We start from the raw sequence: 13,465 nt of genomic DNA, 5'->3' as shown, positions 1-13,465 counted from the left end.
CTATGAAAGGGCCATATTCTGTGTACTTTGCATTTTTTGTTAAAAAGTAGACCTTTTTGAATATTAAAATGTGTTAAACTCTGGAAATCAAATTCTTCCTCCCACCCCAGGGCTTTGCTGCTGCTGCTTTTTGAGGACAGTAGTCATCTGTTCATTTAGTGATTTTTCCAAATTATCTTTGCAAAGATTGTACTCCCTTCATGTATAGGCACTGAAGTCTCCATTCTGTTATCTCAGTGATCAGCCAGCAACCTGACAAAGCCAAAGAGAAAGAAAAAAATACTCTCCCACTCTTTCCCAATTGGCTCTGAGCTGGGGCACTCCTTCAACACTTAGCCAGGTCACCTATAATTCTGCCTTAGCCTTCACCTCCTGCCTGTGCAGAGCTCAAAAGTATGCCAATGACACACCTCTAAAGTCTTGTGTGTCTAGCCATGAGCATGTGTGTTGCACACTGAAATCTCAGTATATGTGACAGCTCTCCAATGCCCTGATTTTTCTATGTATCTTCTGTCTCAGCCTCTTCCTCCCCAGGTTTTTTTGGTCTGTCTGCTGCTTGCCCCATTCACCAACCTTTGTTTCAAGTGGCTGTGCATAGAATGTCTTCACAAGTTTTCAACAGATGCCACACGGGTAGTCCCTCCAGCTCTGAGAGATTTCCAAGGAAGGCAAAACAAAGACAAGCCTTTATGCTGGTCTCTCAGGGGAACCACCAAAAGGGTCAAAAAGTACAACTATAGTTTTTTTTTTTTTTAAGGACATGGTGCTCCCTGGAAGGAAAGCTAAGACAAACCTAGACAGCATATCATAAAACAAAGACACCACTTTGCCAACAAAATTCAGTATAGTCAAAGCTATGGTTTTTCCAGCAGTTATGCATGAATGTGAGAGTTGGACCATAAGAAGGCTGAGCACTGAACAACTGATGCTTTCGAATTGTGGAGCTGGAGAAGACTCTTCAGAGTCTTGGACTGCAAGGAGATCAAACCATTCAATTCTAAAGGAAATCAGTCCTGAATATTCATTGGAAGGACTGATGTTAACGCTGAAACTCTAATACTTTGGCCACCTGATGGGAAAAGCCAACTCATTGGAAAAGACCCTGATGCTGGAAAAGACTGAACGCAACAGGAGACAGGGTACCAGACGATGAGATGGTTAGATAGCATCACCAACTGAATGGACATGAATTTGAGCAAACTATGGGAGACAGTGAAGGACAGGGAAGCCTGGTGTACTGCAGTCAACAGGGTCACAAAGAGTCGGACACAACTTAGCAACTGAACAACAACAAAGCATACTGACACCAACAAGCTATACTAGAACATAGGCTTCTGTCCCCAAGGCCACTGCCAAGCTAGGAATGGCAGATGGTAGGCAGGTAAACAAAAAAATGCCATAGTGCTTTCTTACTAAAATTTAGCAACCTAGTTCTTTTTTTCATTAAGCATTACTCCTGGTTGCTATAAGTTTTGGATTAGATTCCAGAGAGATGTTGGTATACAATTTTATGTAAGTGAGATTACAAAATAAAATCTGTTTTTTTTACTAAATAAATTACCATATATAGCTTTCCAGGTTATTAAACATAATCCCTCTTCCCCACTTTTAATTAATTGAGGGTATTCCATTTTGGGTATATAGAATAATAATCTAATCAGACTCCTTCTTGTGGACACAACTTATTTCTGATCTTTACTATTACGATACTGTGATGAGATTGTTATGCGTACATCGTTGTGTACATGTTCAATGATCTCTTCAGACAAATTTCTAGAAGTGAGAGGGAAAAAAGATTGAAGAAATGTGAACAGAGCCTTACTGACCTGATTTTTTAAAAATCAAAGGTCTAAAAAAAATTTAATTGGGCCTCCAGCAGGGAAGGAAACAGAGAATGGGGCACAAAATTTGAAAAAATAATGGCCAAAATTTCCCCATTTGATGAAATCCTAAATTTACATATTCAACAAGTATAGAGAATCCAAAACATGACAAATACAAAGAAAGTCATACCCTATCAAACTGTTGAAAAGCAAAGAAAACCTGAGTATCTGCAAACCAGCCAGAAGTAAAGGCCACCTTACATTCAGGAGAGCAATGATACCAACAGTCACTTATTTCTCATCAAAAATAATAACAGACCAAGAGAGTGGAGTAATATCTTTAAAGCACTGAAAGAAAGGATAAAAGCTCTGTCAGCCCAGAATTATAAATCCAGTGAAGAGAAAAACAAAAACATTTTCAGAAAAACAAGAAGAAAATTCATCACCAGCAGTTACACACTATGGGCTGTGTTGTGTGTGTGCTTAGGTACTCAGTCATGTCTGACCCCATGGGCTGCAGCCCACCAGGCTCCTCTGTCCATGGGGATTCTCCAGGCAAGAATACTGGAATGGGTTGTCATGCCCTCCTCCAGGGATCTTCCCAATCCAGGGATCTAACCCAGGTCTCCTGCATTGTGGGTGGATTCTTTACCATCTGAGCCACCAGGGAAGTCTTATACACTATGAGATAAGCCTAAAGGAAGATTTTTAGGTTGAAGAAAAATTATATTGACTGGAAATTAGGATCTTCAGGAAGAAATGAAGAGCACTAGAAATGCTAAACATTTCTTTCTTTCCTCTTTCTCTTAATTTCTTTAAAATGAATGGCTTTTAAAAGTAAAAATTATAACTTACTTTGATATGTGATACAACTATAGAGGAGAGGAGGGTAAATGGAACAACATGCATGCGAGGTTCTTATATTTTACATGAAATGGCATTATATTAACTCTAAGTAGTGTATGAGACAAAACAAGCACCAAGTAATGCTTATTCTCTGTTTAAGGGGCTGGGGAGAGGGACTGCAATGCAAGACATTGGACATAACTACCCTTCTCCAAACACAATGAAAGAAGCCATGGTACTGCGTGCTGTGGAGACAGTGGGATGGAGCGCTATAGAACATTCCTGCTCTGCACTCAAGTGAGCAGAGGGAGCACCTTTCTCCCTCCCCACCAGATACTGTAGAGTCTGCGAGCTAGAGCCTCTCAGACCATTCCAACCCTGTAATACTGAAGCAGAGCCCATCTCCAACGAGTACCATGAAGGCTGTCCAGTGGGGTCCCGGTCTACTATCTCTGATTTACACTAATGACAGCCAAGAGGCAACATACAACTCCCTCTATGCACAATCTGGGGTAGGATCTGGAGTAGAAGAAGTTAGAGACTGGTACAAAGCCCTTCCCTGTAGCTTAGATGGTAAAGAATCTGTCTGCAATGCAAGAGACCTGGCTTTGATCTTTGGGTTGAGAAGCTCCTCTGGAGAAGGGAATGGCAACCCACTCCAGTATTCTTGCCTGGAGAATCCCATGGACAGAGAAGCCTGGAAGGTTACAGTCCATGGGGTTGCAAAGAGATGGACACGACTGAGCGACTAACACTACTATGAAGCCCTTGGAACACCATCAAGCACCCTATACATGCAACTGACTTGAATACACACAGTAAAACCATGACAACTAACTGTACTGTGGTATACCACTTACACTAAGGTTTCAAATTTGCCTCTGGGTTGAAAACAAGTAGGGCAAACCAAAATAGTGCTGCAATGACTCTGAAAATGAAAATGGTATTTGAACCACAGTCTGCAAAAGTTAGCCAGGACGTGAGTTCTGAATCAATATAGGTTAACTTGCCTTCCTAAATAGAAGGTGTAAATAGGAACCAGAGTTTCATAACAGCTTAGTGAGAGTCTTTTTAAAAAAATTCCAATCTTATGATGAAAGCTACTGAGAATATTAGATTTACTATACAACAACTGAGTTGCAGTGATGTACCTAGACAAAAATACAAAAATCTGCTTTTTCAAATATTTCTTTCATCAGTCCAGTTACATACATGCATGCTAAGGAATACATTCAAACCAAAACCTATTATTTGAGCATTAGATCTTTCTTTTTTCTCCCCAATACAAATATTTCTTGAAAAACATTAAAAGAAAATGTTTACAAAAACCGTATTTTTCTTGGTTTATTATTTCACAGATAACCTGAAAGTTTATATCAACATCACACTTTAAAGCTTATATTATAAAATTACTATCTAATTTCTCTCAAGAAAACCTAGAAAGAATTTTTAAGAAAACGTTAATAAAACTGCACTCAATTAAAAATTTGTGAAGAGCCCTCAAAACAGCTCTCAAAATAGAAATAATAAATTTGTAGCAAATGCTAGGATACATATCCTTCCTCAGATTTTTATAATCTCTAACACTGACATTCTTCCACAGAATCTGGCCCTGGATAAATGATTACTACTATTAATTATACAACTCTTCCACAGAATCTGGCCCTGGATAAATGATTACTACTATTAATTATACAACTTTAAGTTACAGGTTGGGCTTCCCTGATAGCTCAGTTGGTAGAATCCCCTGCAATGCAGAAGACCCCAGTTCGATTCCTAGGTTGGGAAGATCCACTGGAGAAGGGGTAGCCTACCCACTCCAGTATTCTTGGGCTTCCCTTGTGGCTCACATGGTAAAGAATCCACCTGCAAGGCAGGAGACCTGGGTTTGAACCCTGGATTGGGAAGATCCCGTGCAGAAGGGAAAGGCTAAAGAGCCTCTTGATGAAAGTGAAAGAGGAGAGTGAAAAAGTTGGCTTAAAGCTCAACATTCAGAACACTATGATTATGGCATTTGGTCCCGTCACTTCATGGCAAATAGATGGGGAAACAGTGCAAACAGTGACAAACTTTATTTTGGGGGGCTCCAAAATCACCACAGATGGTGACTGCAACCATGAAATTAAAAGACACTTACTCCTTGGAAGAAAAATCATGACCAACCTAGCTGCTGCTACTGCTGCTAAGTCGCTTCAGTCCTGTCCGACTCTGTGTGACCCCATAGACGGCAGCTTACCAGGCTCCCCCGTCCCTGGGATTCTCCAGGAAAGAACACTGGAGTGGGTTGCCATTTCCTTCTCCAATGCATGAAAGTGAAGTCGCTCAGTTGTGTCCGACTCTTCGCGACCCCATGGACTGCAGCCTACCAGGCTCCTCCGCCCATGGGATTTTCCAGGCAAGACCTAGACACCATATTAAAAAGCAGAGACATTACTTTGCCAACAAGGTCTGTCTAGTCAGTTCAGTTAAGTTCAGTTGCTCAGTCGTGTCCGACTCTTTGTGACCCCATGAACCGCAACATGCCAGGCTTCCCTGTCCATCACAAACTCCCGGAGTTTACCCAAAACCATGTCCATCAAGTCAGTGATGCCATCCAACCATCTCATCCTCTGTCGTCCCCTTCTCCTCCTGCCCCCAATCCCTCCCAGCATCAGGGTCTTCTCAAATGAGTTAGCTCTTCACATCAGGTGGCCAAGTATTGGAGTTTCAGCTTCAACATCAGTCCTTCCAATGAACACCCAGGACTGATCTCCTTTAGGATGTACTGGTTGGATCTACTTGCAGTCCAGGGGACTCTCAAGAGTCTTTGCCAACACCACAGTTCAAAAGCATCAATTCTTCGGCGCTCAGCTTTCTTTATAGTCCAACTCTCACATCCATACATGACCACTGGAAAAACCATAGCCTTGACTAGACAGACCTTTGTTGGCAAATTAACGTCTCTTCTTTTTAATATGCTGTCTAGGCTGGTCATAACTTTCCTTCCAAGGAGGAAGCGTCTTTTAATTTCATGGCTGCAATCACCATCTGCAGCAATCTTGGAGACCAGAAAAATAAAGTCAGCCACTGTTTCCACTGGTTCCCCATATATTTGCCATGAAGTGATGGGATCAGATGACATGATCTTAGTTTTCTGAACGTTGAGCTTTAAGCCAAATTTTTCACTCTCCTCTTTCACTTTCATCAAGAAGCTCTTTAGTTCTTATTCACTGTCTGCCATAAGGGTGGTGTCATCTGCATATCTGAGGTTATTGATATTTCTCCTGGCCATCTTTGCCGGAGTCCAGCTCCAGCAGCCAGGGAATCAGCCTGAAGGGAAGAGCAGTGTGAGCGAAGAATGATGTAGCCTCTGACTCCAGATGTGGGGCTACATGTTTATTTCAAGCATCAGGTCTTCTTTTATACTTTGACAAAAGCATTAGGTCAGAGGTTTGACATTTTCAGTTTCCCCTCACCCAGATTTATTGTCTCATTGTTGCCCTTCAAACAGAGTTCCTGCTTTGGGGATTCTCTGTTTACTTATGATTACATTGTAACTCATGCTTATGTCTGGGCTGCATACCACATTCCTGAGTTTATTTCTTGTCTTTCTAAATCCTGCTTGCCCCTAGTATCCTAAGCTCTCTATCTCCTAAAAAAGCTTCTAAACTTTTTTTAGGTTTATTCCTAAACCCTAAACTCAGCCATGAAATTAAAAGATGCTTACTCCTTGGAAGTTATGACCAACTTAGATAGTATATTGAAAAGCAGAGACATTACTTTGCCAACAAAGGTCCGTCTAGTCAAGGCTATGGTTTTTCCAGTAGTCATGTATGGATGTGAGAGTTGGACTGTGAAGAAAGCTGAGCGCTGAAGAATTGATGCTTTTGAACTGTGGTGTTGGAGAAGACTCCTGAGAGTCCCTTGGACTGCAAGGAGATCCAACCAGTCCATTCTGAAGGAGATCAGCCCTGGGATTTCTTTGGAGGGAATCATGCTAAAGCTGAAGCTCCAGTACTTTGGCCGCCTCATGTGAAGAGTTGACTCATTGGAAAAGACTCTGATGCTGGGAGGGATTGGGGGCAGGAGGAGAAGGGGACGACAGAGGATGAGATGGCTGGATGGCATCACCGACTCGATGGACGTGAGTTTGAGTGAACTCCGGGAGTTGGTGACAGACAGGGAGGCCTGATGTGCTGTGATTCATGGGGTTGCAAAGAATTGGACACGACTGAGCGACTGAACTGAACTGAAACTCAGAAAACCTCCTTTGCCATAAACATTTCCCTCACAAACAGGTCTCAGATAACAATCCTTCCCATGGCCTCAAGCTGCGGCCTACGTGCTCATCCTGGGACATTCTTTGTAAAAATCCTTGAACAAATGTCAATGGTTACTTTATAGATTATTTTCTGTGCACAACTGCAGAAGGCTTTGTGTTTTCTCATGCTCTTCTCAAGAACAATAAGCACCTTAACATTTTTTCTAGCCAACTCAACCGAAGAAAGGAAAGAACAAGTCAGAATCACAAAACCTAACTCCTTCATCCTGGGACCGTGCCTGTGGGATGAGGAGAGGGGGTTGGGGCCATGCCTCCATTTTGTCAGTAATGCCTAACGCACCTCCTGACAAATCTTGATTCCAGCTTGTGCTTCCTCCAGCCCAGCATTTCTAATCATGTATTCTGCATATAAGTTAAATAAGCAGGGTGACGATATACAGCCTTGACGTACTCCTTTTCCTATTTGGAACCAGTCTGTTGTTCCATGTCCAGTTCTAACTGTTGTCTAGTCAAGGATATGCTTTTTCCAGTAGCCATGTATGCATGTGAGAGTTGGACTATAAAGAAAGCTGAGCACCAAAGAATTGATGCTTTTGAACTGTGGTGTTGGAGAAGACTCTTGAGAGTCCCTTGGACTGCAAGGAGATTCAACCGGTTCATCCTAAAGGAAATCAGTCCTGAATATTCATTGGAAGGACTGATGTTGAAGCTGAAACTGCAATACTTTGGCCACCTGATATGAAGAACTGACTCGTTTGAAAAGATCCTCATGCTGGGAAAGATTGAAGGAGGGAGAAGAAGGGGATGACAGAGGATGAGATGGTTGGATGGCATCACCAACTCAATGGATATGAGTCTGAGTAAACTCCGGGAGTTTGTGATGGACAGGGAGGCATGGCGTGCTGTAGTCCATGGGGTTACAAAGAGTTGGACATGACTGAGTTACTGAACTGAACTCAAGTTGCAGATTATGAGGAAAAAAAAAAACAAAGAGTTACATTTAAGAGTGACATTTTCAGGCTGATGAAAATATGTACTTCTTAAAAGAAACCTTAGTAAGGTTTTTTCAAGATATAAATAATTGTGTGGGAAAAGTATTCAGCACCCACTGACTTAAATTTTAGGCTCTTAACTTGATACCACTTACTTGGTAAGTGGAAAAGGTGAAGAATCTCAATAAGTATTGCCCTTCTTACCTTTCACCACATGAACTTGCCTTGACCCCCCCAAAGATATTAGTTCTCATTACTAGGAGAAGCCTGTATCTTCTTGTAAAATTTATTACAACTGTAATTAAATAAATGAGTGGGTAATTAATCATTTAATATCCATCTTATCAATAGAAAGTAAACTCCAAAGGGACTATATTTGCTTGGCATTTTTTAAAAAGATGTGCAGGAAGTACTTATACAGGTAATTTAGTTTTGAGGTTTTTTGTTTGTTTTTTAATTTTATTTATTAATTGGCCACACAGTATGTGGGATCTTAATTTCCCGACCAGTGTTTGAACCCTGCATTGGAAGCATGGGATTTTAACCACTGAACCACCAGGGAAGTCCCCAGGTAATTTGCTTTTGACCCAAAATGCTTATAGCACTTATATCTTAGTGAACAGAATCATTTTCCAATAAAGATATATGTGTTCTATGTCTGTCACCTTAAAAATAATTTTCCATTTTTTATTATGTATACAAATTAAATAGCTTCAAAAATCAATGTTTTTTAAAAAAGGAAAGAAAGATGAATTATATATTTAGAGAATCCAATGAATTCTGCAAGCAAATTAAAATTAAAAAATAAATCTAGCTTTGTTCCCCTCTTTGTATACCTGTGGTGGATTCATTTTGATGTTTGGCAAAACTAATACAATTATGTAAAGTTTAAAAATAAAATAAAATTAAAACCAAAAAAAAAAATAAAATAAAATATCAAAAAAAAAAAAAAAAAAGTTATACAAAGCATATCTTTAATTTGAAAATTTTAGAAAATGAAATTTTCAAAAAACATCACCTACTACTTCAAACTCCAGGAATAACCACTGTTAAAATGTGTTATATCAAGAACTCTACTCAATACTCTGTAATGACTTGTATGGGAAAAGAAACTTAAAAAGAGTGGATATATGTATATGTATAACTGATTCACTTTGCTATATACCTGAAACTAAGACAACATTATAAAATTAACGATGCACATCTAGAGAACATCTGTCAAACAGAAGTACAGTTGTGTGCTTCTAAAAATAGAGAATTATATTTAGATTTTTAGGTACCAAAATCAGAGAAAAGCAAATTCATATTTATGCTTTTTGTGTTTATAAGGCTTTAAGAATTCTAAATAAACTGTCTTATTTTACATTTGAGGAAAATAAGCCACAGAAAAATTGTGATTTTCTCATAGTCAGGAACAATATGGAATAGTCTCTCATATAATGCTGCTGCCTTGGGAGCACTTTGATGAAACAATTCATTCTCTAAGTACAATGGTAAATGCTGCTGAGCTGGGTTGTTTGCCTATGTTTTAAACAGAATTTGTATACAGGGCATACTCTCTTATGAGAGAAAAATCATACGTGCATTCAAATATGAAATCTTTGATTTTAAAATGACCATTTAAAAAAAATTACTATCAATTCCTTACCAAAAATATGCAACCAAAATTTTTATATGAAGCACTGCTGCTGCTGCTAAGTTGCTTCAGTCGTGTCCGACTCTGTGAGACCCCATAGACAGCAGCCCACCAGGCTCCCCCGTCCCTGGGATTCTCCAGGCAAGAACACTGGAGTGGGTTGCCATTTCCTTCTCCAATGCATGAAAATGAAAAGTGAAAGTGAAGTCGCTCAGTCGTGTCCAACCCTCAGCGACCCCATGGACTGCAGCCTTCCAGGCTCCTCTGTCCATGGGATTTTCCAGGCAAGAGTACTGGAATGGGGTGCCATTGCCTTCTCCACGTATGAAGCACACTGACAGTTTAAAAAAGAAAAAGTTCAAAACTCAACTCTCTATGTTGATTGGGCATAAATTTTAACACTTTACTATCTTTCACAAATATGCTTAAAATAAGTATTTTCAGAAAGACAGTAGAGAACATACTCAGTCTTCAAACTGAACTTAAAGAGCTTGAATGGTCCCATAAATCTGGAATTGACTGAACCAATATATTAAGAAGACAAATCAGAAAGATGCAGTCAAATGCATCACTGAAAATGTTTTTAAAGATTGAGAACTAGGTGTGTTGTGCATTATCACATTTATGACAGAACATCTGTGATTGGTCACCACTATGTCTTACCCCAGTTTTATCGCACAAGCGTAAAGTATGAAATGATCCAACGGCAAATAATTCTCCATCTGGAGCCCAGGCTACTGAGGTAATAGGATGCTCATGAGGTTGAGAACTGTAGAGAGGACGGCCATAACTATCCCATACCTACGAAAGCAAATTTAAAAAATCTTTTATAACATCACCACATTATTACAAACAAGTCTGCTTTCCAATAAAATATCAAGTAAAGATTTAGAAATCATCATTTTATAATATTAGCAATTACATGTCTTTACTATCCACAAAGGTTGGGGGATCTGGGGGGTAAGCTGTATTCCTGGAAACCTAAATATCTCAAAGAAAAAGTTACAGTAACATCGTGATAATTTTGGATTTTACAAAGGTCTGTCTAGTCGAGGCTATGGTTTTTCCAGTAGTCATGTATGGATGTGAGAGTTGGACTGTGAAGAAAGCTGAGCGCTGAAGAATTGATGCTTTTGAACTGTGGTGTTGGAGAAGACTCTTGAGAGTCCCTTGGACTGCAAGGAGATCCAACCAGTCCATTCTGAAGGAGATCAGCCCTGGGATTTCTTTGGAAGGAATGATGCTAAAGCTGAAACTCCAGTACTTTGGCCACCTCATGTGAAGAGTTGACTCATTGGAAAAGACTCTGATGCTGGGAGGAGGAGAAGGGGACGACAGACAGAGGATGAGATGGCTGGATGGCATCACCAACTCAATGGACGTGAGTTTGAGTGAACTCCGGGAGTTGGTGATGGACAGGGAGGCCTGGCGTGCTGCTATTCATGGGATCGCAAAGAGTCCGACACGACTGAGCAACTGATCTGAGCTGAACTGAACTGAAGTCTTTAATTAATTCTAAAACCTATCCATTGTAATCCTTTTAAATTTAATAATAATATTCTGTTTTTTGCTTAAATTTTTTTTGTTCAATAAGTGCTCTATCAACTTTCCCTGAAAGTATTTATTTGAACCAAATTTTCTCCAACTATATTTACCATAAATCTTATTCTTCCTCACAAATTATTTTGGTCTGGAGCTGATTAACATTTAATAAACCAGTATGGTTGACTTTTTAAACCTTAAATTGATTTAAATAGTCACTAAAACAAGGCATTGTATTCGTGTTACCACTCATTAAATCAAATTTTATAGGTCAATGAAATAGGCCAAGGAGAAAGGCAACACTTCAAAATACCACTGAAAATTATAAAATAACAATTTCCTAAATTGTCAGATTAAAAGATATGACTAAAATGAAGGACTTGAAGAATATTCTTATATGCTAAATACTTTTCACCAAAATTCGATTCTTTCAACCAGGTGATAAATTCAAACATTACATACCTTATATTTACAGTCTTCACCAGCAGATAAAATCAAATCATTGACAGAGTTCCAATCTACTTTTAAAATAATGCCATCATGAGCTTTCCACTAGGAGAAAAAATAAGATATAAATTATAACTTCAAGGGCACTGAAAATTTTCTAAGACTTGTTTTTTTTCAGCCTTTTTCTAGTGTTCTCTAGTCTTCTTTGAGAAAACTCCTATCTTCCTTTCATAGCCATTATGCACAGCTATTTGTTTGTTTCATTTCTGATTTAAACTAATGAAAAGCACCTTGCACTATGACATCCACTATATAACTCACATCCTTCAAGTCTCAATAGCCTGGACCCCAGATGGAAAATCACTTGCTGTTAAACTATTAAAAGCCTGAAGTTTGTGTGATGATAATGGAATGAATATGAATATATGTTATGTACTCCAAAACTTAAATCCAAGTTTTTCTCCCTTTGCACAGCTAATCCTGTTATTGATACTGCTTTCATTTTTGTTTGCTAATTCTTTTCTTTAAAAAAAAAAAGTCTTCTACTATATGGACATCCTCTTTATTACTCCCTTTATTCTTTCCTGTTCATTCCCCTAAGATTCATTCTCTTTACCTTCATGTCCTTAGAATAGACACTAACTACTCTGAGAACCTTCTGGTGTATTTACTATATAACAAAGAGGCTTTCTACAGATATATATATCCTATACATATACAGAATACACACATATTTGTGTATATATCTACATAAGTCACACCAAAATTGGCAAATCTAGTAAGTAAATATGGATGTCTTCTCACTCTTAAATATAATTTATGTGCTCATTTAGCTATTACCACACATGTAATTAAAAGCCGTTAGTCTTTCACTATATTTGAATAATATAACTGAAAAAAAATTTTTCTTGAAGACTATAAGGTACGTTTTAATGTCTGAGTCAATTAAATTTGCATCAAAGAGTGACTGATTTCAAGGATTTTCATTCTATAGATCCTTCCCAATCTATTGTTCTTCATGTATATGGAAAAAAAACCCACATCAAATTAGGGTCAAATAAGCAACAGCAGCAAGCCCTAAGAATAAGCAATAATTCATAACTTGCTTTATTCAAAATACATAAAAATATACAATGTCAAAAACAAATGTTTTGAAAGCAATAATTTTCACAAGTTACTTTAAATTAAGCCACTGTCCTGAAATAAACTGCAAAGATAAAAATTTCAATATACAAACATTATTTATTTTAAAGCTAAAAAAATAAAATGTTCATATTTAAATGTTAGGAACAAAATACGGTTTAAATTTTCCTTATAATTTAGGATATCACTTATACAGTACATATATTTACACATTATACATAATGCATACACCATTTTCAATTATTTCTTAAGGTATTAGGCATTTTGTGAAATTCCTCTGAACCATGAGCTCCTTGAAGGCAGAAACTATGTTCTGTTTCACTTTGAATATGTTATAGTACAAGGCTTACACTCAACATAGTACCTGACATATAGTAAGTATGCATCACATTCTCACTGATTGACTAAATAAACAGAAGTTTCTTCACTATGAAACCAAGTTCTGGGCCTCTAGAAGAGTCCCTAAAGCTCTTAAAGGAAATTAAGTGTACACTTTTGAACTGTATTCTACAAGCAAGAATTAAGTAAGCATTCTTTTTTGTGAACAATCTAAAGTTGAGTATATATTTATACCCAAGGAAAAACTGCTGGAACTTTAGTTTTCCAAAAGAAATAGAAGATTTGCATTAAATTACGAATTCCATTTAACTCCTTTAACTCCTTCACTTTAGCTGAATTTTTCCCTCCACTATTTCCTGAGTCAAAGGTTTCACGGAGCCACAAAACCAGAACTTTATCAATGGTGATATAAGCATCTTCCTGAGCTTAATTTATA

General features: G+C 38.3%; 1 protein-coding gene across 8 annotated transcripts in view; it reads right to left on the bottom strand.

Annotated features, from left to right (window-relative positions):
- Window positions 1-13,465, bottom strand: part of IFT80 (intraflagellar transport 80) — a 131,808-nt gene that overhangs the window by 76,160 nt on the left and 42,183 nt on the right. For all 8 annotated transcript variants that reach the window (XM_059880745.1, XM_059880741.1, NM_001098959.1 and 5 more), the window contains 2 exon segments: window positions 11,563-11,652; window positions 10,222-10,359 (listed from right to left, as the gene is read on the bottom strand). In XM_059880745.1, coding sequence (XP_059736728.1) covers window positions 10,222-10,359; window positions 11,563-11,652 — 228 coding nt within the window.

This window comes from Bos taurus, chromosome 1, assembly GCF_002263795.3.
Source record: "Bos taurus isolate L1 Dominette 01449 registration number 42190680 breed Hereford chromosome 1, ARS-UCD2.0, whole genome shotgun sequence".
Classification (NCBI taxonomy): Eukaryota; Metazoa; Chordata; class Mammalia; order Artiodactyla; family Bovidae; genus Bos; species Bos taurus.
This window is presented reverse-complemented; position numbering and strand designations above follow the sequence as displayed.